This window comes from Xiphophorus hellerii, chromosome 6 (assembly GCF_003331165.1).
Source record: "Xiphophorus hellerii strain 12219 chromosome 6, Xiphophorus_hellerii-4.1, whole genome shotgun sequence".
In the NCBI taxonomy this organism is placed as follows: domain Eukaryota; kingdom Metazoa; phylum Chordata; class Actinopteri; order Cyprinodontiformes; family Poeciliidae; genus Xiphophorus; species Xiphophorus hellerii.
The window spans coordinates 12,344,091-12,371,468 of NC_045677.1; the positions used below are offsets into that span (position 1 = coordinate 12,344,091).

Consider the following 27,378-nt stretch of genomic DNA (forward strand, 5'->3'; position numbering starts at 1 on the left):
GGATCAAATCCCATTTTTGGGTCTTTCTGCATGTTAAAGTTGAGAATAAAACACAAGAAATCTTTATATTCCAAAACATATTTAAATCTGTGCATTTTTTAAAACATTTTTTTGTGTCCACATTCACTTTTTTTTATTTTTCCCTTTCCATCTACTCTATTTTGTATTTGTACGGCATGAACGCTGAGTGAAACCCTGTTGCTTATCTTTACTGCCATTATTAAGTAATATCTGTGTTGTGCTTTCCCTAAGCATGCACAGAATAAGTCAGATTACATTACATAACGTGTTCCCTAGGGAGAAACACAAGAAGAACATGCAGACTTGCAAAGACATATCTCATTATTATCAACAGGAGGAGATTTGGGCTGTTCCCATCATCCTTTCTGTACTTCTCAGAAAAACTTTGAATTACATACAACACACTACTACAGCTCGAACTTCAACACATGATTACACCTTCGGAAAAACATGTTCTGTACTTAAAAAAAATAGTCATTTTCTTTTCTCATCACATACCTTTTTTACTAGTTCTATACAACAAAGAAGACAAAGACAAGATCTTCTTTGTGCCCGTCTTGTTTTTCTGATTTTCTTTTTGTTTGGACACCGTCACTTCTCAAAATGGGCCCAGACGTGAATGCACAAAAAAAAGTGCACCAAATAATTTGAAACTTTCAAATCATTATTTCAGTTTCACATGTACACAAACCTTGGATTTAGCACAAGTTTCTGCTGAGATGCAGAGTAATTTTCTCCACTGAAAACATCACAAAGGACAACATGGGATATATATACAAAAAAATAAGAATGAAGTCCTCTGTAGAAGATTTGTTGGACAGAAAAATATTATTTTCTCATGTGGACTTTGCAGAATTGAAATGCAACCAAAGGAGTTTCTAATATTCAAAAAGGTCAGAATAAGGTGTAAGGGGTTTTCAAATTAATTCTTGAGGAGCTCGATGCTTGAGAGATTTATTCTGGACCAGCTGTGAAAGATTCATTTTTATTTTATGGGAGAAGTCGTGCGCAGAGCAAAGCGAGGTCAACGTATGAATCCAATATGAGAACTTCAGTATTTAAAGCATTCCACTTTCCTGACTGTATTTGTTGCATTTCAATTTACTTATGACCGAGAGCTTGTTATCTGTCCTGCAATAGGACTCGTAGCATTGCGGAGGCACTTTGTTATCTTTATTGTTGTTCCAATTGGAGATTGGAGAGATTCAAAGTACGGGCTGATATGATCGAACCAAATTGTTTCAAACCTGTTTCTTGATAGCTGAAATGTGAAATGTGCATTAATGGATGTGATATTATGTTTTAATTGTACATTATTGTGTCCTACAGTGTGTGAGTCACAAACAGGGTGAAGATGAATTACCCATTCTTGAGATCAATAAAAGAATATGATATGTAAAAAGACTGTGATGTAATAAATCATGCAAGCATTTTTTTCAACAAAATATCTACAGGATATTTGAGACACAATAAACTAAACACTCAATATTTAACAAAACAAAAATAGTAAGCTGAGTTCTGTAGAATGTATTAAATGAAATATCACCATTACCTTCAAAAGTAAAAGATTGAAAACATCTGTCTCAATTATCTGTAATTAATCTATATGATGTGTTGCACCTAATGCATGTAGTTACTCAAATAAATTAACTTTTCAACAATATTCCAACTTATTGAATATGACTCTATTCTTTTTGTGAATATGATTTCACAAAAATCCAAGTGTTTGCTCTAAAAAGTGCTTCGATGTGAGTGGGGGGGTGTTGTAGTTACCTCAGATCCAACCCGATTAGTGATGGAGCACACTGATCCCTCCTCAACCACAGACACACAAGAATATTCTACTTCTCGGTGGTTAGACATAAGAACATCATGACTCTAGTATTCCACATAAACAGGGTCCCTCAGGCTTTTTTAGTAAATAAATAAATTGTAATTTGTCTGTATCCTTTTTGAAAGGCCTTCCATCAGCCAAAGTTGTCCCCAAACAATTGTGTTTAAATGTGAGTCTGCATCTGAGCTAGCAAATTACATGCATTGTTAATTTGTGGTCCAGGCAGCGCAGGATTGTTCCAAGCGTTGCTAATGGCCCCGGGCTGCAGTTTGGACAACCCTGGCTCAGTTTAAGTTCATGTTACTCGTCTAGAAAAATTGGCACAATGTCTTGATGATAGTAGAAAGAGATTTGGGGGGACATAAGCATAGCATAATCAGTTTATCTTATTTTATACTAGCTAAATAGATTAGTCAATTAGACTGAAGGCCAATACATTTTCTGAAGTGATAACACCGATGGAATCTAGGTTCCTCCAAACCTGTCAGGATGACACAACGTTTCATCCACAATAAGCCTCATTTTTATGCACCTATTAACCAATTCAATCCCAAATTTAGACCTCATAAAATTATTATTTTTTTACATGCAAAGTCAGCATAGCATCCAGGCATCAATCAATCATGAAAACAAAATGAATGCAAGCATGTTCTTATCTTATGCAGCAGAGACATGTGCTACTCCATTCTTGCAGAAACCTGGCCAAGGACAATAACACATAGCACATTTAGAATAGCAGAATCTGTTTTGTAGACATTCTCTCACTACAATCCTATCGTCTTCTCTGCCCAGCCTGAACTTGCAGTCAATAACAAAACAGCGCGTTGTCTCGTCAACTGTCTGCAGCCTTCAAGGTTTAAAAAGCCGTAGCTGTTAACGCAGCCTTTCAGACATGGCATGTTTCCTCCTCAACACAGACTAATGCATTTCATAGACTTTTATAGCAAGAGAATTCACATCTATGTTCAGGAGTTTAAAAGGATAGATTTATATTTCAATGACAATATTAATAAAACATCTTATTTGTGCCTCCAGAGTTGAGATTATTTTAAATCATTGAATGCTGTATTTTTGAAAGAAATTATTTATGATGCCCACAAGTTGCTTAAAAGATGCTTTTTTATATTGGTGATGCAGCTTATATATTACAGATGCTATAAACAAATTTGGTTCAGATCTTATTTGGCAGTAGGGGACTGTTCTGAGTCATTTGGAAATTATAAATCTGAGTGAACACAAATCAAATGAGAGGTTCCCCAAGGCTACTGCCCCTTTTATTAAACATTTATGTGATAATAATAATAATAATAATAATAATAATAATAATAATAATAATAATAATAATAATAATAATAATAATAGATTTGATTTATAATGTCCTTTATATCTTTAGATTGCAAAGGGCACATGATTCCTGCATCTATGACTATTGAATATTGACTATTGACTATCTTCATTACACAAAAATTATATATTTCTGTCACTATTTGACTACAGGTGACTACAATCACTCAGTCTGTGTGCAAAAATATAAATGGGTCTGCCTGAACCAAAGAAGCAGAATTGTACCCAACACTTGTCACAGGTTAAGGAGAGAGCATCTCTTAAGTAGTAAAGAGTCTGTAGAATGACTGAAGTTAGTAGCAAGAACCAAATACAAGATTGGACCAAGAGGCTGGGTAGAAAAAAAGTGAACAAAATCTAACAATATTCTTTGAGTTTTATAAATTTCTGCCAAAGCTCGGCTCAATTTTTCTGTGGAAAGGCAGATACCAGCTTCAAGGAAAGTGAACTTAGACTCCTTGAAGCTATTTCATTGAGAAGGGGCATTCATGCTTGCACCATTGCCAAATCCTGAAAGCCATATAAGCTGCCAGCTGGTAACAAGAAGTGACTTCGCCCTGCTAGAACGCCATCAATCGTCATCAACAAACACCGACAGTTAGACAGGTCACCATCTTTGGGTTTTGAGCTTTGGAGAAAAGGAAATTTTCTGAAATTTCTGCCACAAGGACCAGATGGAGTTCTGATCTCTGAACTCTCCAAGATGTTTCATGACTACTCAGGCTGTAGATGCACGAGCAAGTGGACTTCCGATGGCTGCACTATTTTCTATGTATTTTTATTTTTTTATGCTCTTTACATCACAAACACAGAGAGGAAAGTAAAGTATTTCCACAAATCTGGCCAAATTTGGCAAAAGAAAAGTCACTGTTGAAAGTCATAAAAGGTGTGAACTTATCAATGAGGGTTATCAATATTAGTCTCTATAAATGTTTACAAATGAGGCTGAAGAAAAAAGAAATTACAGTCAGGGGAAACAACACACTGCTTTATAACGGAGCTATTATTAATTTAACAATGTGTCATCAGTTTAAACTAATATTTGTCTAAGATTTACACAATGTACCTTAATATTTATTTGCCTTACTTGGACACAGTGTGAACCTCTTTTTAAATCTCTTTTAATGCTTTTTTTCTTTTTTTGCTCAGCTTAATCCTTTCATCTCGTGTAATGACTGGAGATTTTGTCTCATTTTGGAGCTCGTTTGAACGTTTGTTTGCACTTAAAGCAGCAGCAGCATGACATTTTAAGTGCCACCAGCTGTGCATAAATATAGCAATATTTGCTACGCTCTTTCACAAATGTGCCACTCCATTTGATAATGACTAATCTGTCTTCATCATCTTGAATGAAAGAGTACACCTGCAAACCCATGGCTTTGGCTTCATGAATCACTCTGCTGGCAAGTCAGCTGCACATGTAGAAGGCGTGATCCAGTGTGCGCTGATATTGCAGAGGGGTAAAGAGAAACCCAGCTGCACTGGTCAGAATGACCACATATTGGTTGGTTATTTGTTCAAAACAGAAACTTAATATACTTTGTGCTCCCTTTTGCAATAAAAAGTGTGTGGATAAATCATGTTTTTCGAGTCTTGTGTGGTTTTTATCTGTAAAATCTAATAAAACCACGAGCAATAGCACTTCCCACTCCTTGAACTTTAGCACATTTTGTCACCTTAGAACCATAAATTTACATTCATTTAAATTTACACTATCAAGGTGGTCATTATAAAGACACATTTGAAGTGCATAACATATGTATTACATCCTCTTTATTCTGATACCCCTGGATAAAATCCAGAGCCTTGAATAGTCAATAGAGTTTGTGTATTTTAATCTCATCGTAATATTAGTCCTGATTTACCATCAATCTGGTTAGATGAGACCAAGTAGATATTTTTGACCTACTTGCAAAATCAAGGAAAATTTGTGAAAGGTTCTGAAAGACTTGAGCTGGGGGATTATGTTGACATTCCAGCTGCATGACAACCCAACACTTAAAGCCAGAACCTATTTGGAATAGTTTAACACGAAGCACATATTAGAAGGGCATAGTCAAAGTCCAGACCTTAATCAATACTTACTCAAAGTAATGCATATTAAAAAGTTCTCAAAATGTTTTCACTAATAAATCTATTGATTCTGACTTTTTATCTTAACCCTAACAACAAAATTCAAGTTAATTTTGATATGTTTCCTTATTTTCTCTGCAACAGATCAGGTTAGATAAGAAAATAAAATGTCCAAAGTCTTTTGCTGAAAATATGCATTCAATACCAAATCTCTGGTTAACAATCTTGCGTCCCATTTTCTCTTTGGGAACGTCTTTGAGATGTTTTGTTCTGCTCTGCCCTCAGCTGGTGGGAAACTCTCACAGCAACTGCAGCTGCTTCACAGTGCAGTATTAAACAGACGGGAATAGAAAACTGCCAGCCCTCATTAATGAATCCTTCAAGCACACAATTAGTTCCAAGCCTTGATTTGAAATTAAAACCAGGTGAATGTCTGAAACGTATTTCCTAGTCTTACAAAAAGCAAACATAGAAAATAATTTAACAAAAATACTCTAGAGCACACGTGCAACACAATGCCCTTATAAACACTTCAACTTGAAAAATAGGTCATGACATCACGTATGGCTCATAATTATGGCCAACATGTAGCCTCTTTCATGCAACGTTGTGCTTTTGCTCATGGCTAAATGTGTTGCGTTCCCTTTAAAGGCAGCCAATAAATAATGAATAACTCCTGAATAAAATATAAGTTAGTAATAAGTGACCACGACGACACTATAGCTTATCTTCATGTTGACTGCTGTACTTTAGTCTATTCTTGTTCGTCAGAACATATTTCTAGTAGGGATGGTGGGGGGAGGTTATTCTGCAACATGGGGTGTGTAGTAGTGTAGTATGTGTTTTAGCTCAAATTCATCCATCTATTTCAATGTTTGCCTTCACTTTATCAATGTATAGATTGCATAATTTTATCTGCAGAAATGTTCTTCCGTCCTTTACCGTTTCTCTGCAATTGGTGTTGAAGAGTGGGGCAAAGTTTTCTCCCACAAATGTCATTGAACTCCAAAGGAGGCAATCAGGATGCAGTTTGATCAGACTCCACCACAGATGACTCTATCGATTCAGAGCAGCAGTGGCTTTACATTACCATCTCTCTGCCTAACCAACCTGGATAGTGAAGTATAAGGGTCATTCTACGAGAATTGGACTTTGACATTTTACATTTTTTTATGAAAATGTATTATTTGTATGCATATTCCTTCGCGTTAAGGACAGAGTTAAGCATCAGAAAAACACAATTTCCCATCTCAGGCATTAATTGTCCATTATTATTGGTCATTTTTTCAAGATGTAGTCACTGTAATTCTTCAACCCCATTACGGACACTATAGAGACTCCCTGAATATGATTATATAGTGTATTCATAAAGAAAGCAATATCTATGTGTTAATCAGATGTCCCTCTAACTAATTAAGGTTTAAATGCAAAAATTGCATAAATCTCAATTTTTTTCCATTTTATAGCCAAAGATTCATACTTGAATGTTCACTTGTCATTTTTCCATAAAAGCCAGATTTATGGAGAAATCTGAAGACTAAGGAGGAGAGAGGGATTTGTAAATTTGTATATTTGTCATTTGTAAATCCTTCTCTCCCTCCTTAGTCTTAGTCTGGTACCAATCTTGTACCAATCTGTAGTTAGGTTTAGGTAAGGTAAGGTACCTTTAGGTAAGGTAAGGTAAGATAATTTTATTTATACAGCACATTTTCAGCAACAAGGCAATTCGGAGTGCTTTAGGTGCTTTTTTAACACTCTGTTTAGGCGACAACGTTAAAAAAAAATCTGTTTTTTATGGAAAATTGGCTATAAGATAGGACATGAAGCAAACATGTAGAATATGGTGTTTTGGTCAAATGAGACCAAAATTGAACTTTGCTTGCAGCTTGCTATGTGTGGCAGAAAACTTTTAAGATTTTTTTTTAAACTTCACTTTTGAAAAGACGTGAAAGAAAAAAGTTGATAATTTTCCTTTTATGTAGGATAAACAAACGGAGAATGTCAACTGCACACAGAAACTTGATCCGAGCTGGGACCTCCGAGCAGCAGCGCCCCCTGCCGCTGCAGCTTCTCACCTGCACTTGAAAACGACAGCCGCAGCAGCAGCCGGGTCTCTTCTCTCACGCCACCGGGACTGCCTGTCCTCATAGGCAGTGTCTGCTGCGATAAACCGTCACATACTAGGATCCACGACCAAAATCCAACATGGTGAGCATAAAACGGGCTTGTATTTATTTATTTATTTTTATTTTGTAAAGCCTGCGTTTATAATTATTTAGATGCGAAAGCCTGTTTGTGAGCGACTCCACGGAATAACCTTCACGCGTGGTTATAACGGTGACAGCGCAACAAGCCGCCCTGGATGGAGCCTGTCAGGTGTGGGAAATGGATGCCGGGGGACTTGGTGGTGTTGTGTGACCAGATAAGGGCTCGGGCTGCGGTCGCTTGCAACATGCGCAGCAGCCGGCTGATAAAGCAGGGCTGTGGCCTTTACTGCGCGGCCCTGCTCAGCCTCCCTGTGACGTCCACCGCAAAGCCTTTAATATCGGCCAGGACTGCAGAAATGCTGTCGGGCAGTGGAGAAACACGGAGCTGACATGTCCGTGAAACGTGTGGCGAATCGTGGGTTTACTGAATTAAGGAATTACGGCGGATTAAAGGAGACTGCGTCACTCTATTTAATGTGATCGCGTTAAAATATGAAATTACATATAGGCCGAAAGCAAGACGTCATCTAGAGAGATACACAACGTTGTGCCTATCTAATCATTAGTTATAATCAAGTAGATGTGCGTTGTTGTGTTTAATAAACAGGACATCGTATATTTGTGGAGTCGTTTTTTGGACTAGATCTGGGTCAGACTTCATTATTTGTACAAATTTCACTCTAAATGAAATTCAAGAAATGTTGCAAAAGCTGTAAGACAAACTGGTTAAGTAATATATTTGATTTAATTAAGGCTTCCATTTCAAGATCCATAGTTTATTTTATTTTTTTCATTATTTGTTTATTTATTGCCCAAGATACTCAACTGTGATATAAACCTGGCAACTCGTATTTTGTGCCAAGATATGATTTGTAATTTCTATGAATATCCATTGCGATGATTTGATTTTGTAAATTTTTTTATTATTATTATTATTATTATTATTATTATTATTATTATTATTATTATTATTATTATTATTATTATTATTGCCTATAATCTTTCCAAACCATAAGATAAACTGGTTATGAAGTATCAAACTAAGGCTTCTTTAGTCCCATAGACATTAGTACTTTTGTTTCTACTATTATCTGTGGGAATATTTTGCTTTTAGTCCTCTTAAACTGTAAGATAAGCCTATTACAAATACCATGACATGCCTTGGGCTCTAGGAAATCCATCCTTCTTCATGCTATATATGATCATTAGTGCAAACTCAGTAGTAGGAACCGTCTGTTTTTGGAATATGATATTTTCAAATTCCATTTTATAGTTTTCTTGGCTTCAGTAACGGCTTGTATGCTTCTTCGGGTAAACATTTTAAAGCAGTAGTGAGCTTTAGAGCAGATAAATTCTAGAAAGAGGTCCAGCTCGACCCATTCGGCTGCAGCATGTGGATAGTGACTCAGTAATTCCTGATTCGTTGCTTCAGCCATAAGGCAAAATCCGCACCCTCCCTCCACCACCACCACCACCACTTCTTTTCTCCTAGGTTCAGTTTCAGACATGTCTTTCTTTTTATAACTCTGCCTGGAGCGGCTGTGCACGCTGTGACTACGCGACATAAATAGAAACATACGATGAATAAAGTGAACCTCTGCTGCTGGTTGTGCGTAAATGATTGCAACATGTGACATGCAACCCACTCCCCACAGGTGAACTTCACTGTGGATCAGATCCGGGCCATCATGGACAAAAAGTCCAACATCAGGAACATGTCCGTGATCGCCCACGTGGATCACGGGAAGTCCACGCTGACCGACTCGCTGGTGTCCAAGGCTGGGATCATAGCCTCAGCCCGGGCCGGGGAGACCCGCTTTACGGACACACGCAAAGACGAGCAGGAGCGCTGCATCACTATTAAATCAACGTATGTGTGCCTGGACACAGCTCCGTGGTTCCAAACATGACTTAAATCATGAATGATTCCACTAAACAGTGATAATGACAGACATAACTCAGGTTAAAATGCAACACAATGAAATATCATCCATTAATAAGTCATTCAGTGCAAATGGATAGCAACGTTTCTTTTCTTTGTTTTTGTGCTGGGTGGAACAACGCTGCAAGCTCAAAAAGCAAAAGTCCTTGTTGGACTAATTTCTAAAAAATGCCTTTCAGTGTGGAGATCAACCTTAAGACTGAGATTCTTAATAGCCTGCCTACATTTCCAAATGCAGTGTGTTTCTTTACACATGGGTTGACCACTTGTAAGAACAAAACAAAGCAACTGTCCTGTAGCACATTAAGCTTCTTGTTACATGTTGAAGCATCAGTCCTTTTGTTAAAAGTAGCCTGAATAAAAAGCATAATTCTCTGGAAGAGACAGTTTGCTGTTCTGCATAGTTTGTGCTAACTTTTAACTTATTCAATCATCCTCTGTGCCTCCAGTTTGTAGAAACCGTATTTCTACAAAGGGGATCAAATATTTATGTCACTTGATAACGGGCAAATGAATGTTAACTTTTATGCAATGAGATTGATTCTGGGTTTTTTTTTTGTTGATACTCTTTACACTGAAAGGACATTGTTACATTTGAGACAGATCATTCCTTTCTAAGTAAACAAATAAATAAAATCCCTACGGATCAAATATTCTCCTGCCCCACCTTTCGATCTTTTTCCAACTTATCCAGAGTATAGTCAGATTCTTAAATCCATCTGTCTCGAATTTAGCTGAAGTGTTTAAAGGTGTTTTAGCTTGAGTTTTTAGCTAAAATTACCTAAGTGTACAATGAACGTGTCTCGCGTTATTTCTCTCTCAGGGCCATCTCCTTGTACTACGAGCTTGAAGAGAACGACTTGGCGTTCATCAAGCAGAGTAAAGACGGCAGCGGCTTCCTCATCAACCTGATTGATTCCCCGGGTCACGTTGATTTCTCTTCTGAGGTCACTGCTGCCCTCAGAGTCACAGATGGTGCCCTGGTGGTGGTGGACTGTGTCTCAGGTAATCACGTGAACTGTAACCTGCTCTTTAACGCTCCGCCTGTAGGCAGAGAGTCACCTCTCTCACCTCTCTGGACAGGTGTGTGCGTCCAGACTGAGACCGTACTGCGGCAGGCCATCGCCGAACGCATCAAGCCGGTCCTGATGATGAACAAGATGGACCGGGCCCTGCTGGAGCTGCAGCTTGAGCCAGACGAGCTCTACCAGACGTTTCAGCGCATCGTGGAGAACGTCAACGTCATCATCTCCACCTACGGAGAAGATGAAGGGGGACCCATGGGGAGCATTATGGTGAAGCCCGTTCACAGCTGCCACAGCAACACACTTCTTTCATAAAAAAAAAAAAAAAAGTTAATAGTAAAATTCTTGTAATTCCTTTCGTCAGATTGACCCCGTTATCGGAACAGTTGGATTCGGCTCCGGCCTCCACGGCTGGGCTTTCACGTTGAAGCAGTTCGCTGAGATGTACGTCGCTAAATTTGCAGCGAAAGGAGCCACTCAGAAGGGGCCAGCAGAGAGGTGCAAGAAAGTGGAGGACATGATGAAGAAGCTGTGGGGAGACAGGTAAAAAAAATAAGAGCAGACTTACAAAGTCATGCTTTCATACTCTCATTATGATAGCACGAGTTAAGCTGTCCGAGGTGCAGGATGCCATTGTAATCTTTTATAGAAGTCTTGATCATCAGGTCACTTTTCTCCCTTCTTAGAGTTTATGTGATCAAAATGATGACAAAAGGTAAAGAATAAAATAAGTGCTGAACTCATGTTATTGACCTGTGAACCAGGCATTGATACATTAGGATTTACATTGAGAAGTTTATTTTAAAAACGTATTTATCTCGTGATGACGCTCATTAGATTGCATCGAGCTCTTAACTTTGCAGCAACTCCTGGGACTGAGTAAGCATATGGCGGCAGTAAGAAAGAACCTCACCACTTCAGCGGGAGAAATGGAACTGAATTGGCTAAAGATTGATGGGAAGCAAGGAGACAGAAATAACAGAGAGGCACTGGTGTAGCAGTGCTTTCAAGAGAAAAACAAATAGTACACAGTGTTAATGATAGCAAAAGGTTTGTCAATTGCTACTTCAAGAAAAGAGACACAGCTAAACAAAGAATCACCCATCCTGACAAGGAATGGAAAAATATAGAGTTAATGACAGCATTACCTTTGTCTGTGATTTACTCTTTGCTAATAAGCATGACTGAGTGAGGAATATTTTCTGTGAAAAGAAAAAAACAAATATTTTTCCTGCCGATGCTTAACCTGTGCTATGTTCTGTCAGAAGGAAATTCTTTTAAAATCCGTCAGGAACTTCTAAATCCTAACCGGTACAAACGACTCCTGCTTTCATTTGATGTCAGAAGAAGCGAACTAAGAAATGAACAGACTCAGCACTAACATTTTGCTCCTACGTAACATCACAAAAACATTTTACAGCAAAGTACAAGGAGATGTACTCAAGAGAGAAGATGTTTTAGTAGCATCCTTAACTAGATCTGAATAGTTTCTAATGTTTTGATCTGGTGTTTGATCGCTTTGTTCTTTTCTAGATATTTTGACCCATCTGCAGGCAAATTCAGTAAGACGGCCTCTGGTCCTGACGGTCAGAAATATCCTCGAACCTTTTGCCAGCTTGTTTTGGATCCAATTTTCAAGGTGAAAATTAAGCAGGTTTGAGGTTTTCAGAGGCTAAATGCATCAGCAAAAGTGAATTCCTTAGTCGCTGTTTTCAATTCCAGGTGTTCGATGCCATCATGAATTTCAAAAAGGAAGAAACAGCCAAGCTAATCGACAAGCTGGATGTCAAGTTGGACACTGAGGACAAGGAGAAGGAAGGGAAGCCTTTGCTGAAGGCGGTGATGCGCCGCTGGCTTCCTGCTGGAGAAGCCTTGCTCCAGATGATCACCATTCATCTGCCCTCTCCTGTCACGGCACAGAAGTACCGCTGCGAGCTGCTCTACGAAGGACCGGGAGACGATGAGGCTGCCATGGGTCAGACATTGACGTCAATCAGTTGGAAGCATTTTAAATGCTTCATAGTGCTTCAATAATGAACTACATTTTACTTTGACCTCATCAGATTTGGACTCTCATGTCTCAACTCTTTTGTCAGGTATCAAGAGCTGTGATTCCAAGGCTCCTCTGATGATGTATATTTCCAAGATGGTCCCGACAAGCGACAAGGGGCGTTTCTACGCCTTTGGACGCGTGTTTTCTGGCTGCGTGTCCACAGGCCTGAAGGTTCGAATCATGGGGCCAAACTTCACGCCCGGAAAAAAGGAAGACCTGTACATTAAACCGATCCAGAGGTAAGAATGTTCTTGCAAAAATATTTTAAAAAAAATACACAGCCTGGCAAAATCGTTCATAGGACTTGAATTAACTACAAAAAGTAGTTCCAAACTAACATGGAAGAAAGTTTTTTTTTGTTTTTTTTTACATTAAAATGCGACTTAATGTCCTGGCACTCATACCCTTTTATCCTTAAAATAATCTTGAGTTTCTTTAACAGAGACAGAGAAGCTGTGCCAGAGATTCAACAACCTTGCCTTGTTGCTGGAAATGTGCCACATAAATAAAATTACCTTTACCTTTAATCCAAAACATACAATCAGAGCTACATTAGAATAGTAGCTCAAAGCAAATTTCTGTGATACAACGGTCCAGTCAAAGTCCAGACTGAAATTCAATTGTGACTCTGCAACAAGACTTAAACACTGCTTTTGATAGATGCTGTGAATTAAACCTGACAGAAATTGATCTCTTTTGGAAAGCAGAATGGGTAGACTTTCATCTGATAGCTGTAAAAAATAGTTCTAAAAAGCATTTTACTGGTTTTTATTTGTTAAAAAATCAGTTATAATTATCCTTCCATTTTATGTAAACTTTTAACAAGCTTCTATAACAGGAAAATGCCAAAAGGTTTAGGACTTATGAGTATTATTGCATTATTGTATTATGGCTCTGTTAAATAAAGGTTGGCTGATTCTTTTACTTGCTTCCTTGTGCAGAACTATTCTGATGATGGGTCGGTACGTGGAGCCGATTGAAGATGTTCCATGTGGCAACATTGTGGGTCTGGTTGGAGTTGACCAGTTCCTGGTTAAGACTGGGACCATTACCACCTTTGAACAGGTAGCTTTTTTTTTTCTTTATACTTTGTATAAACATTGTAGCAAATATTAGCTTCATGTTACAACAATACAGAAATACTCATGACTTGTTCTCAGGCCCACAACATGAGGGTAATGAAGTTCAGTGTGAGCCCCGTGGTCAGAGTCGCCGTGGAGGCCAAGAACCCAGCCGACTTGCCCAAACTGGTGGAGGGGTTGAAGCGCCTGGCCAAATCAGACCCCATGGTGCAGTGCATCATCGAGGAGTCCGGAGAGCACATCATCGCCGGAGCGGGAGAGCTGCACCTGGAAATCTGCCTCAAAGACCTGGAGGAGGACCATGCCTGCATTCCACTCAAGGTGGATGGAGAAGATTTTTTTTCTGGGATAATGACTTGGTGCTCAGGAAGTCAGAGAAGGAATGCTGAATGTTGGTTGATAGATGATGATCAATTGAGACAAAACACAGTGACAAATTATTTTAAACAGCATATTTTAAAAATCTTACATTTGATTCGAGTAACTAAAGATTACATGCACCTACTCTTAAGTTTACGTAACTTAACTCTATCATATAAAAGTATACAGATATTTTTGAAGGTTCAGGCAAGTTTCTTTCAACAGATTCCACAAAACACTGTTTACATGGAAATTAGCATAACCTATATCGCTCAAGGCCCGGCTAAATCAGGACTGTCATAGCTTATTATGTGGCCCTCTAGACTCCACTTACCAAATTAAATCGAACAGTTCCTGCAGTTTTTTGCGATTCCACAATCACAGAAATTCACGCAAAAATGACATACACCTGTGTTTGTTTGTGCTGCTGCATAACTGAGAGTTAATTTGCAAATTTTCTGCAAAAATGGTCAAAAACATTATTATAATAAGTGACTTTTAAGTCCCACATGCAGATGGCAGTATTTCTTACTTTTACTGTTGTGGCCTCATTTTTACATGATGTCAAGTTGTAGTCAGTGATCGATACAGTGAGTAACAAAAGTCACATTTGCTGTCATACATAAGGAAAATATTGTAATATTCCTTGTATTTCTTTCAAAATTAGCACCACAAAATCTGTGATTTTGATTGCAAAAAAGCAGAACAACAACTGTGAAATGCTGGAGGGACTGATCAATGTGAGAACAAGTTACATTTTATTTATTTTTAAGAAACAGTTATCAAATGCAGAGACATCTATTTATTAATATTTTAACAGTTTGTTAATGGCTTTTATCAAGATATTCTAGCACAACTGGCTCTTGAAAACATGCGTGATCTCGACATGGTCCAAAGTGAAAATGAGTTTGACTCCCCTGACCTATAGACTCTTAAATATCCTCATTTGGTCGTCACACGGTTGCACCTCCACACATGCTCTGATCCTCCTCCTTTCCTCTGTTTCAGAAATCCGATCCGGTGGTGTCTTACCGAGAGACAGTGACGGAGGAGTCAGATCAGATGTGTTTGTCTAAGTCACCCAACAAGCACAATCGTCTCTTCATGAAGTCCCGTCCGTTCCCGGACGGCCTGGCCGAAGACATCGAGAAAGGGGAGGTCACCGCTCGGCAGGAGCTCAAAGCTCGCGCACGCTACCTCGCTGAAAAATACGAGTGGGAGGTGACAGAGGCCAGGAAGATCTGGTGTTTTGGTCCCGATGGAACCGGGCCCAATCTCCTGATAGACATCACAAAGGGAGTCCAGTACCTCAATGAGATCAAGGACAGCATGGTGGCTGGTTTCCAGTGGGCAACCAAAGAGGTGCATTGACCTGTCGTCGCCTCTTCTGTTTAGTTATAGTTCTGCTGTATGTAATTATTTATCTGGTAATCACTGACGTCCTCACCCCTTTAGGGCGCACTATGTGAAGAAAATATGCGCGCAATCCGATTTGACATCCATGATGTCACGCTACACACAGATGCTATTCACCGCGGTGGAGGTCAGATTATCCCTACTGCTCGCAAGGTCCTGTACGCCTGCCAGCTCACAGCCCAGCCTCGCCTCATGGAGCCGGTTTACCTTGTGGAGATACAGGTATGGAGATAGGATTCAGATCAGCTCTAAAAGCATTCAGAAAAACACACGAGTTGACAAAGAAGCTATAAGAATCAAGTACTGGTGTTAGGTAGGATGTAAGGGTCTGTTACATCTGTTAGAGGGTCAAAGGCATTTCAGTCACTTTTCTTGTAGTTGTCTCCTAAATGGGATCAACAAAAAAAGACTGTGGATCTCCCAGTTCCTTTTAAGAAACTTCAATATGTTTTGCTTTCTGTTAACTACTTAATACTAATGTTATGGATGCATTCAAAGTCCAGCTTAGGTAGATTATTTTGGAAAATTCCTCTTTTTTTCCCCACATCTTACAACAAATATGCACAACAGTAATGTCTGATAATGGAAGATGTGAATAGAATAATTGCAATTGCAATAATAAATACACCTTGTATTTCACAGCTGACATTTTCATATTGTTTTTATTTTTAGACGGGCTTGAGAGGTTGTGTATTTTTTGCACTTTAACAATAGCACGCTTGTTTCTGTGCCTTCTCTCCGTGCAGTGCCCAGAGCAGGTGGTCGGTGGGATCTATGGCGTGTTAAACAAGAAGCGTGGACACGTCTTTGAGGAATCCCAAGTTATTGGAACTCCCATGTTTGTGGTGAAAGCATACCTGCCAGTCAATGAATCCTTTGGTAGGTCGCTTTTATTAAATCCTCCCTCAAGATTGCATTGAATCTGAGCTCAGTGATAGTAAATGTGAGCTTTTTTCACAGTTTGTGACATTGCAACCAGAGTTCCTCCAAATTACACCTAAATAAATTCAAGTTCACTAAATTGCTAGCTAAATTCCATGTGTTACACATGCAAGGTGCTATATTTGGATGTAAAGGAACTCCATGCTTCACCCTGGTTTGAACACAGCAACCCAACTATGACACATGATTGACAGTGTTTTAGGTATGCAAACAGGTAGAAAAAAATTTTCTTCATAGTGTTACCTCAAGGGGACCCAAATACATATTCCAGCTTCACTTTTCATATTTTTGTTTTTACAACTTTTAAACAACTTGTTTTCTTTCTACTTTGCAATTACTTGTTCCTCAGTCAATCACAAACTGTACTTACCTAATAAGATACACTAAAGCTGGTTGAAAATTTTTTTTAAAAATCAAGGAGTGTGAATATATTTGCAAAGTACTGCTACATATCTACAGTCAGTCAGTGAACAGATATACAGCAAGAGTTTCTCTTATGATAAATATAATATAACTGTACAATAAAAGTACTTTTATTATTAAAAACTAATTTTTCCTATGTTTTTCCTTCTTCAGGTTTCACAGCTGACCTGCGCAGTAACACTGGTGGCCAGGCCTTTCCTCAGTGTGTGTTTGACCACTGGCAGATCCTCCCAGGTGATCCCAGTGACGTTACCAGTAAACCCTTCCAAGTCGTCAGTGAAATTAGGAAACGTAAAGGTCTGAAGGAGGGCATACCGGCCCTCGACAACTACTTGGACAAATTGTAAACTCCCGACTTCTGGATTATAAAATACCAAATCAACACAAAACCCCACCCCATGGGCACTTTAAAAACCGCTGCACAGGCTTAAAGATTCATCACAAAGTTAGTTTATTTTTAACTTGGAGCCCAGAGCAGATCAAAGCTTTAGCTGTGAGGTAGTGGGAGCAGTGATGCTGTTTTTTTTCTTGTCATTTCACAGCTACTGTACACCAAGTGCCTAGGGTGAGGGTTTTAGAAAACAATTGGATCAAGGCAGTTATTCCTCATTTCTTTGGTTATTTTACTTCACCCCTCCTTTCCTTCCACGTATCTGCTTGGATGGGCCTGTACAGTGCACTGTGATACTGCTGCAATAATGCTTATAAATGGATCATGGCCAGACGTAAACCACAGAAACCACAAAAAAAGTGTTACAGAAGTAAAACCGACTGAACAGCAGCTTTTGTTCAGTGGATGTAATGAAATAAAATAAATAAAATAATAAAAATGTGACTCCTGAAATTCTGTTCTCTCCTAAACTGTGAGAAATTTTTAAAAATGTGAAAAGATTTGATCCCAATTATCGCATCTGAGTCACGATTGAAGTATTTTTAAATGATTAGAGTCCATAAATAAACCCGATTCCCAACATCTGCTGTTGCTGTGATGTGAGATTTTGTTTTTGGCACACCTTCAGCAATTTAACTGACCGACTTTTAAAAATCATGGCCTATTTTCAGTGTTTTCCGCCTTTTACAATGACGTCCACAGTGAAGGAGAGGCTGCATTGTGTCTGCACCGTGCAGAGCGCAGGTGGAACACAAGTTATTTTAATTTGACCTATTTCAGCTGGTTTCTACTGATAAAGAAGGTCTACAGTAATGAATGAACAGTGAGTAATCTTATTATTCAAAGATTTAATGAGCTACCCAGATTTCATGAAGCCTTGTACTAAACGATTCCCACTTCTCATTTCCTTTAGATCAGATAAATCAAATCTAACAAAAATGAGAAAAAAAAAATAGAAATTCTCCCTATAACAGATGCTGTGTAACAGATCCTCCCAACCCTCAAATGTCTGTCAGAAAATGCCAGCTACTTTCAGTTTAGTTATTTATATAGTCACAATTTACAACAACTGTCATCTGAAGACAAACAGATCCAATTTATATACAGGAATATACTGCACAATCAAATCAGACCAATTAGAAAGACATTCAAATTCAGTTACACTCCAATTGGATCATGATTATAGTACAAAGCTATTTGGTTTGAGGCTCTCTGCAATAAAGCAGGACAGCATCAAGCTCATGATCCCTCTGGGTCAGAAACCACGATTCATATGCTTTAAAATGTTAGTTTAGGTTGTTCTTTTTTTTGAATTTACATTCTATGACATTAATGGCAAAATATTCTTTATATTGGTAAAGGAAAAACCATGTGAGTGAAGTCTAACGCAATCACAAAATTATCATAGACCATATTTGACAGCACTTTTAGAGTATTGCATTTTCAAGCAAATACAAAGCATTGATTTTGATTGAGAATTTACTCTTGTTCAATAATATTGTCCCTGGGTTGCAATTGCAAAATACCAATGTCATATATTCAGAGACTGTATAAAAAAAAATAAACATTGTTGGTGCAAAATGGGCATATTGATGCTGGCTGGATGTGGAAAAGTTATTTACTTATTCATAGTGAAACAAATCCTTGACCAGCACTCAGAGAGAAAGAAGCTATAACTTCAAAATTAAAAGTCAAATTGCAGTTCGCAATTGCGCTTAGAGATAAAAAAAAACCTTACTATACGGACCCAAATTTCTTTTGATCTTAATGACCATCATCAGATTTGAAGGAACAAGGCAGAAAGCCTAATCACAATTGTGAACTACAAAATGTAGTGAGGTTGATTTGCTAAAAAAAAAAAAAAAAATTAAAAACATACATGACATTGTGAAGAAATGGTAAAGCAACACCTAAAAAGCCATCAGCCAGGAAGTTAAAGTTTAGAATAGGCCTTCCTAATGGAAAATCACCCCAAGTGAGTTAGAGATGCTTACTAACAAAGCCAATGTTTTTAGGAATAAACTTTGACCACAAAACCCTGTTTGTGGGATAAACAAAAAAAAAATTAATAAAAAAAAAAAATCAAACCAGTTCTGGATGAAAGAAATTGCTAAATTAATTTGCAATTGTAAGAAGCTTGAGGAAAGAGAAAAAAAACAAACTGATTTTAAGTTTAAAAAAATATATAAATAATGCGTGTTCTGACTCATTCTGTAATTTTGGTACTTCTATCTGATTGTACATGGTAGTGGTTAATCCTGTCCCATTTCAATAAGTTGTTATAAAAAAAAAGCTACACATCGTTTTTTCCTCATTTAATTGCCATTTATTTCAAGTTACATATATAATGTTAATAAATGCCACTTTAATATACAACCCATCAACTTCAGCACCAAGAGAAAAAAAATCTCTTCCACCCACAACTTTTAAAATAAAGCTTAAAAAAAATCAGAAGAGTTAGTGTGCATCCATAGAGCAACAAAATAAACGAAGGCAAGGCCGAGAAGTGCAATGTATACCGGGTATAGGCAACTACCAAGCAAAGACACAAGATATCACAGATTGTACTGTTAAGTAAAAAACAGAAAAACGCTCACCTTAGTCATACTCTTGACATTATTATGAAGTTTGGTTCAAATTTGACAAGTTTTCATGAAAGCCTATGAGGTCCATCAGTGTGTGGAAGTTACAGTTGATGCAGAGTCGACTCTGTACAAAACGCTACAAGGACTTTATCTTGGCAAATCTGATAAACTGTACATTCATACAGTTGAGTCTCCTTTGCGCTAAAGCGGTGGAGCAGAAGGAGGAGAATCCTACAGCTTAAGAAAAATTCAGTGTCAAGCTTTATGCTGTCAACCCGAAGCAGTGACAAAGATACTGTGAATAATCTGAGAGACCCCCCTCCCTAACATCTCTCAATCCTTCTCGGAGCTGGTTTATAAATCTAGAGCACTAAGGGAAGTGGCAGCACATCAAACGACTGACTTCGTCTCGCGTAACAACCCACATCGTCTACCAGCCATTTGTCCTCCCCGTGCAGCTAGCAGTTGCCCTGTGAGGAGGGAACAGACTGAAGTCTGACAGATTAGTCCCCAGTATGGCTGCTGAAATGTGGCCTTGCGCTGGTGTCGGGTTGTCACATTTGATGGAAGATCGCTGGGACGTCTGAGGTGACTATGTGTAGAAGATGACCTCTGGGATCTGTCCGTCTTCTACTGAAGTGCCGTTGTTGTTGCCCGCCGCGTAGCAGAAGGTGAAGCAGGTCTTTGTGCCGGTGGAGGATGACTCATGTGTTACCTTTCGCATTCCCTTGGTCCCATAATGAGAGTCTGGACCCTGTCAGACACACACACAGAGCAAGATGAGTAAACACTTCCAAATCTGTGGGTTCTTTCCCATATTAATCATTTCTCTCTGTCTCTCTTCTTGCTGACCTTCAGTGTGGCACAGGCAGTGTAGTTGACGTTGGGTAGAATCTCGACTGGTTCTTTGAACATGACTCTGAAGGTGTTTGCTGACCCGTCACAGCTGAAGCCTGTGTCATTCTGCCCCAGCACTGTGTTGCTGTCTGTGTGGATTATCTAGAACGGGGCACAAATACCCAAGATCGCATAAAACCACTAAAAATATGCAAAGATTTGCCTCATACAAGTACAGTGCCATATCAAATTATTTATATGACATAAATCTTTCCACATTTTGTTATAATTATTTTTCTCTCACCCAACAATTATGTGCTACCAGGTGTTGTAGTTATACACAGGTTTGTAGTTTTAATGTGACAAGATGAACAAATCTCAAGGCATGAGGCATGAATATTTTTAAAAGAAGCTGTAAATCCTGGGCCAGTACCTGTATATTGACTTGGTAGTCTGTAGGTCCGTGTATGGAGCCATAAAGTCCAAATCCAACCACAAAAATCCTTCTGTTAACAGAAAACCTGTAAAACAAAGAGAGGTAATATAATTTTTTTAAAAAGCTTCTTAGAGTTTACAGTATACATATATATATATTCACACTAATAATATGAGCTTCAAAAATGTAAAAATAAATGATCGCATTTCATGCTGAAATGTTTTATTGTTATTGGTTTATAAGTAAAACATTTGTCACAACCAGCCTACAGCACTGGCAATCAGTTAGATAAAGTCCTTTAAGGTAATGTAAGGCCTGGCAGCCCTGATCTCAACACACCTTATGCGGTCGCTCGTCCCGCTGTAGCCCCAGCGGCTCTCCACCTGGCCAAAACGGGTGATACTGCACTCCTTCCCGCGGAGGCAGCAGCGAGGACGGTCGATGAAATCGACACGAGGCTTTGGGTTCACTGTAAAGTGGAGGAAGAGACTCACCACCTCTCTGTCGGTTAGAATATTAGACTGGGCAGGACCTGCAGGATAACGACATGAACCAAAAGCAGACTTCAACGTCAGAGCAGTGATTTGAAAGCAAAACGGATGCAGTTACTGGGTGTTCAACTGTGCTCTTCTTAACCTGCTGCAAACTCCTCTATGGTCATGAGAGGGAAGCGGATGAGTGTGAGAGATTTTCCCAGGACTTTGCGCATGTTCTCGGGAGTGGGCTGCAGCTGCTGCCTGCGAGCCTCCGCCTCGGCCCAGCGAACGGCAGCGCCAAACAAACGCACCTCTCTTACTCCTAAAGTGTCCCTCTCCAACACCGCCACCAAAGTATCTGAAGGAGATAAATGTGACGTTTATAAACAACACTGTAATAACTAAATGCAACATGAAGCAATGATGACAAAATTTAAAGTGAGTCTTTACCCAGATCTATGTCTGTGAACCCCTCGGCAGCAAGAGCATCGCCGGTGTTCTTGTCAATGTTCTCCAAACACAGGCTGGCAAGCTGCGGCTCATCAAACAAGCGAGCCTAAAACAACATGATAGCTTATCAGACTTTTAAAACATCATCTGATTTTCAGGCAACATCAATGTAGTGAACGCTCCTGTGGGAAGCCGAGTTTGCTCTTTATTTTTAAGCAATAAAAACATACAGAAACCCCCCCAAAAAACTCATATTCTACACATTTGTGTTAAACAAACCAAACATATCATTGCCAAAACTTTAATGAGGCCTACAAGGGCTCTGTTTTATCTGCCGTCTTATTTGTATGTTTTGACTTGGGCACTTATTTTGACAAATACATATTAAAGAACATAAAACTATTCCCAAATTCCAGGACTGAATAGTCAAATGCCTCAGCAAATTTTGAATTGTAAATGCAGAAGTTCACTATGAAATTGTCATTTATGGATGGATCAACAGATACATTGTAGATGGACAATGGGACAGACAAACAAATGGACAAAAATACATTGATAGACCGACAGATAATAGACAATGAACACATGAATGAAAGTTGACGGGAATAAAGTCTAGAAATATAAAAAGAAAAACATTTTTCTTATTCTCTTTTCTCATTCATAATGGAAAAACGCTTCAAACAAATTTAAGTGTGGATTTACATTTTAAATCCACACTCAAACTAAGCGTTTCAACAACTATAACTCCTCTGGAGCTGTAGGTCCTGAATCTTAAGGTAAGGAAGCCGACCTGTGTAAGGAGCATGAAAGCATTGTCTGCTCTGAGGTTTTTCTTCAGGAACTCCACACAGTGAGCCTCCAGCGCAGGAACCGCATACTTTTTGGCTGTATACAGAGTAGTCATCACAGTCTCAGGCCCGATCTGGACTTCATCAGAATACAGGAACCTGAAACAGAAGACACTGTTGCAATTAGCAGTAAAACATAGATTTAAAAATAATAATACAAATAATTAAAAAGACTCATTACTTTAGCAGGGCCAAAAAAGCAGCTGGTTCCACATCAGGAAGTTCAATTTCCGTGGAAGTGGTCGCCATGCCACCGTTGAACATAGCATCAAACACTGCGCTGCCCACTGCCAGGACAAACCTGACACGCCACCGCAACAACAACAAGAGGAGGGGTCAGCTCGGTCTTTTCAAGCCGTTTGTTTCTGCTGAAGCTAATCCTCTTACCTGTGAGCTGGTATTCTCTGAACACCCATACCTTTGCCAACCAAGAAATGAACGTCACTCAGCACCTCGTTGTTGAAGAGAAACGCAAACCTCTCCTTGACGGTGCTCTTTGTCGCCTGCCAGTTGTACACCGGCTCTCTGTACACTAGCACGGACGCTGCAGCTGGGGTAGCGCTCGACGCGGTGGCCGGGGAGGCATTCGACGCTGCGCTGCTTATCATATTGGACGCCGGGGAGGCCATGGCTCCTGCTGCCGCAGAAGCAGCACCTGACGCAGCGGGCGGCTGCAGAGGGTTCTGCGCAGTCTGCGGAGCTCCGCTCGAAACGCCGCTGCCGTCTGCCCCGCCAGGCCCCAGCTGCGGGTTGGGTCGCCTCGCAGTTCCTTGTACTCCCCCAGCTGCACCGACCGCTCCCCCGTTGGATGCCGGCATTGAGAAAACGCTGTTGCTCGGCTGGCTATTCCCCAAAGGGCCTGGGCCGGAGAAACTAAGGCAAGGAAGCCTGCCGTTGTTGTCTCCAGCGGCCATCTTCAACCTGCTGTAGGCGTAAACAACAAACTTCATCGCTTTCCGTAATTGCAGTGGTCCACACACTCATGCTGGCCTTTTATTCCCCCTGGCGGCTATTTCAGGTACTGCCATTTGTTTGAATCACAACTCCTAATTCAGTAAATATTTTTAAGACTTTAAAAATGCTTCCAAAAACATTTTTTTCCAGTAAAATTGCAAAAATAACTTTGATCCTTTCTAAAATATATTTACTGATGACTAGGCAGACGATGAATCATACATAAAACTTAAACATGTAAAGCCAAAATACATTTTTAAAAATAATTGGATGCCACATGAAAACATGTTTCTCAGAACTAAAGTCTATATATTATTATATTTAAGCTAGCAGTGTTGTAGTACTCGAGACTGGTCTTGGTAAGTCACGTTATTGCTGTCCTAATTTTTCACAAACTTGTATGAGTTTAAATATTGCAGTTTAATTATTTCTGGGTGTTTTTCTACATCTGTGTGCCAAAGTTGTTTTTTGATGTCAAGATTTCATGGCTTTATTAGTAAATGTTTCATGTCTAAAATGTTCTCAGTGTCCCAATTCAGTGCTTGTATTCAGTTTAAAACATAGTTAATATTCCTCAGTAACACAGCTCAGTGTTAAGTCAGAAACTCTCTGTTTGGTAACAAAGACACAAAGAAGTTCCCGATGTGGTGAGTCAAAGGATTTCCCAGACCAGACAAGCTTTTCCTGACTCTGGGATTTAACTTTTTCTTTCTACTGTAATTGCTTTACCATTGAGTTCTTTAACACCAAAATGTTTGCTTCAGTGAAAGGAATAAAGGTAGATCACTGAAAAGGATTTTGATACAAAACAGTCAAACAAGAGTCAAAATAATTCAACCATCCATTGTCCATTTGCATAAGCTTGTAAGGTCACAAACCGCTGGTGCCACTCTCTAGTGGCCATTGGGTGGGATACGCCTTGGACAGATTGCAAGGAAATATAACCATGCACACTCATATCTGAGGACAATTTTAGAGAAACCAGTTAATTAAATCAACCATATTTTTGGAAGTTATTCCCAATGGAACTGAACCTAGGACAGTCTCATACAAGGCCCCAGTGCCACCGTGCAGCCCCAAAAGTCATTCACAAATTGTGATTCATTGACATGCAGTTCAAGATTTTCCTGTGCAATCAGGTTACAAATTTTCTTGTATTGTTGGGTAGTAGAGTTTCCATGTTAGAAACTAAATGAGACTTAGGAAATGGACTTGGACAGCGAGCAACAAAAATACAGACAGTTGTGATCAGGTTGTGCTACACATACCCCGAACTTTTGTGAATGAAAAAGACACGTTTGAAAAGTGTGAATGAGTATATTTTGTCACCATATTCTGCACTGTAAAACTGTGTTTTACTTGTTTGTTCTTTCATTGTGTTCTTTTCTTTTAGTCTGAAAAGGTAATAATAGATTTGTTGAGAAAAAAAAATTGAATAAATAGTTTTAACAATACTTGTAATTCCTCTTATGTTTACCTTAGAGGTCAGTCAGGCTGGCGAGTGGAATAAAATGTTTGATTCGTCTGTGTTTCAGTCCCTTCAGTCTAAGACCAAGTTGTCTTCCACATCAATTCATTTCTGTTTGATTTTAAATAACATTTTGGGATTTTCAGAGTTTGTTTCTTGATTTTCAGTCACTAATTTAACATGATAAAAAAAAAAATTCTTCATCAGTCAGCAGAGTTCGCTCTTTAAGTTTCTGGTTTTCTGTTTCCACTTGGGTGGATTTAGATTTAATTTCGCTGAAGAATCAAAGTCACCACAGTCCCACCATATTTAACAGTCAGTATGATATTCCTCTTCTGAATGCTGTGCTAATTCACGCGAGATGCAATCAGTTGTACAGTTTTCAGAAAGTTCCAATTTTGTTTATTCTATCCACAGAATATTTTTCCCATAATTTGGGATTCTCAAGATGATCCTGGGCAAATATTAGACAAGTGTTTTGTTTTTTTTGTTTTTTTTTTGCTTTTGACCTTGGAAACTTCCTGCTGATGTCATTTTTGCCTAATCTCTTTCTTTTTGTTGAATGATGCACATCAAGCAAGTGATGCCTGTAGTGCTTTAGATGCATTTCTGGGTTTTATGAGGTCATTCGTGAGTCATCGATGCTCTCTTGGAATAATTTTAATAGGCCAGCCACTTTTGTTCCATGTTTTCTCCATCTATGGATAATAGTGGTTCTGGTCACTGTGGTTCACTGGAGTGTTAGAAATGACAAGCTCCTTCCATCCCAATATTGTTTCTTGACTGTTCTTAAATTTCTTAAGATTATGTAACACTGTTTCTATCTAACATCCACATTTAACAGATCTGGGTGTGGACAGTGAAGCTGAACAAAAAATATTTTCAGGTAATTTATGATTAACTATTAGGCCGCAGTTCCTTTCTCACATAAGGTTTTTGATAACTTTTATCCTATTAAAGTAGGAGATCATCATTTAAAGTCTGCATGTATTTAGTCTAAGCAACTTTGATTTTTTTGATGATCAGAAATGTTAGAATAAAAGAAACCTGTTAAGGGTTAATATCATTCCACACAGCACTGTAAATTAGTTGAGTTTCACCCTGAAGTGAACTTAGGGCTAGTTAGGTGAACTGACACGCCATTGATTTTTGACAGAAACGTTGACCGTTCATCTTTTAAGCTGAATCAACCCGCCAGGTTTTACAGTGCAGACTGCATCGCCCTCCCATCACGATGATGTTATACAGTCCCATCCCGTCCTCCGTGCATCCCTGCAGCCCTCCGGAGGAGCGAACCCCCTCTCCGCCTGCTCCTCATCAACCGTGACGTCAGGGCGGCGAGGCACGGGGGAGTTGTCCTCGCGCCGGAGCCCGGTGGATGCTGCTGAAACAAGATGGCTGTGCGCGCAGGAGGAGCAGCGGCGGAGAGCTGAGGCAATGCAGAGGAGGGAGCAGAGGAGGGTGGGGGGCGAGGAATCTACTCCTGTCTGTCCTGTCCGGTCTTCAAAGGAGCAACAGTCCCGCAGAAGGACAGACGAGTCTCTCTGAGATGGTGCCAGTTTGTTACTGCCGCTGCCGTTCAGGGTAACGGGTTTCTGTCGCTTTGAGTTTTTCCTGTGGCCAAGACTCTATAAAGAGGACTGACTAAACAAACCGCGGAGCACTAAGTAAAGGACGGCCGGGGACGCTCACGCCGCTTTCAGAGATGTCCCTGCTGTGTGTGGGAGGTAAGGAAGGAAACCAGTGAAAAAGACCGTGCGTGTGTGTGATGTTACCGAAGTGTTACCTGCTCACGGTTTAACTGCAGCAGTAGTCCCTGACTGTGCTGACTGTCAGCCGCCTGGAAAAAGTGTTGTCCGAGCACAGGAGGTTCTTTGCTGAATGATCATTTAGAAAACATAGCGGCTCCAAACGCGTTGTTAATGGTTGTATGACTTTTGACTGAATATTTTATTGAATGGTGCGTTTTGTTTTCATTCACTGTTGGGACCAAAAATATATTTATTTTAAAACAAATATATATATTTTTTAAATGGCATTTTGAAGCATGGTAAAATTATCAGCTAATAACATGACCATTATCGTGCGGGCTGCTGTTTCCTTTCCGGGTGCTGTTAGTTCTGTTGCGGATAGTGTGTGCGTGCGCGCGTGTATGTGTAAGTGTGTGTTTCATCCACTCATTCATGCGTGGGCAGGAGGAGGAGGAGGAGG

The 27,378-nt window shown here is 39.4% G+C and overlaps 3 protein-coding genes across 3 annotated transcripts in view; 2 read left to right on the forward strand and 1 right to left on the reverse strand.

The window, feature by feature from the left end:
* Positions 1-7,350: 7,350 nt before the first annotated feature.
* On the forward strand, positions 7,351-17,698 carry LOC116721683 (elongation factor 2). Its single transcript, XM_032565567.1, has 14 exons — positions 7,351-7,480; positions 9,135-9,349; positions 10,245-10,426; positions 10,505-10,716; positions 10,811-10,989; positions 11,980-12,085; positions 12,169-12,421; positions 12,543-12,738; positions 13,441-13,564; positions 13,660-13,902; positions 14,950-15,303; positions 15,397-15,579; positions 16,104-16,236; positions 16,876-17,698. Exons 1-14 carry the CDS (start codon positions 7,478-7,480, stop codon positions 17,067-17,069), a joined length of 2,577 nt encoding a protein of 858 aa, XP_032421458.1. The 5' UTR covers positions 7,351-7,477; the 3' UTR covers positions 17,070-17,698.
* A 1,715-nt stretch (positions 17,699-19,413) lies between these two features.
* On the reverse strand, positions 19,414-23,710 carry LOC116721684 (BTB/POZ domain-containing protein 2). Its single transcript, XM_032565569.1, has 9 exons — positions 23,133-23,710; positions 22,927-23,046; positions 22,688-22,844; positions 21,898-22,003; positions 21,608-21,805; positions 21,311-21,503; positions 20,969-21,056; positions 20,551-20,697; positions 19,414-20,452 (listed from the first exon to the last, which is right to left on the reverse strand). Exons 1-9 carry the CDS (start codon positions 23,693-23,695, stop codon positions 20,291-20,293), a joined length of 1,734 nt encoding a protein of 577 aa, XP_032421460.1. The 5' UTR covers positions 23,696-23,710; the 3' UTR covers positions 19,414-20,290.
* A 3,162-nt stretch (positions 23,711-26,872) lies between these two features.
* The window catches only part of LOC116721682 (protein unc-13 homolog A), a 43,617-nt gene continuing 43,111 nt past the window's right edge, over positions 26,873-27,378 (forward strand). The window contains exon 1 of the mRNA XM_032565566.1: positions 26,873-26,894. Within this exon, the coding sequence (XP_032421457.1) occupies positions 26,873-26,894 (22 nt within the window). The remainder of the gene's footprint in view (positions 26,895-27,378) is intronic.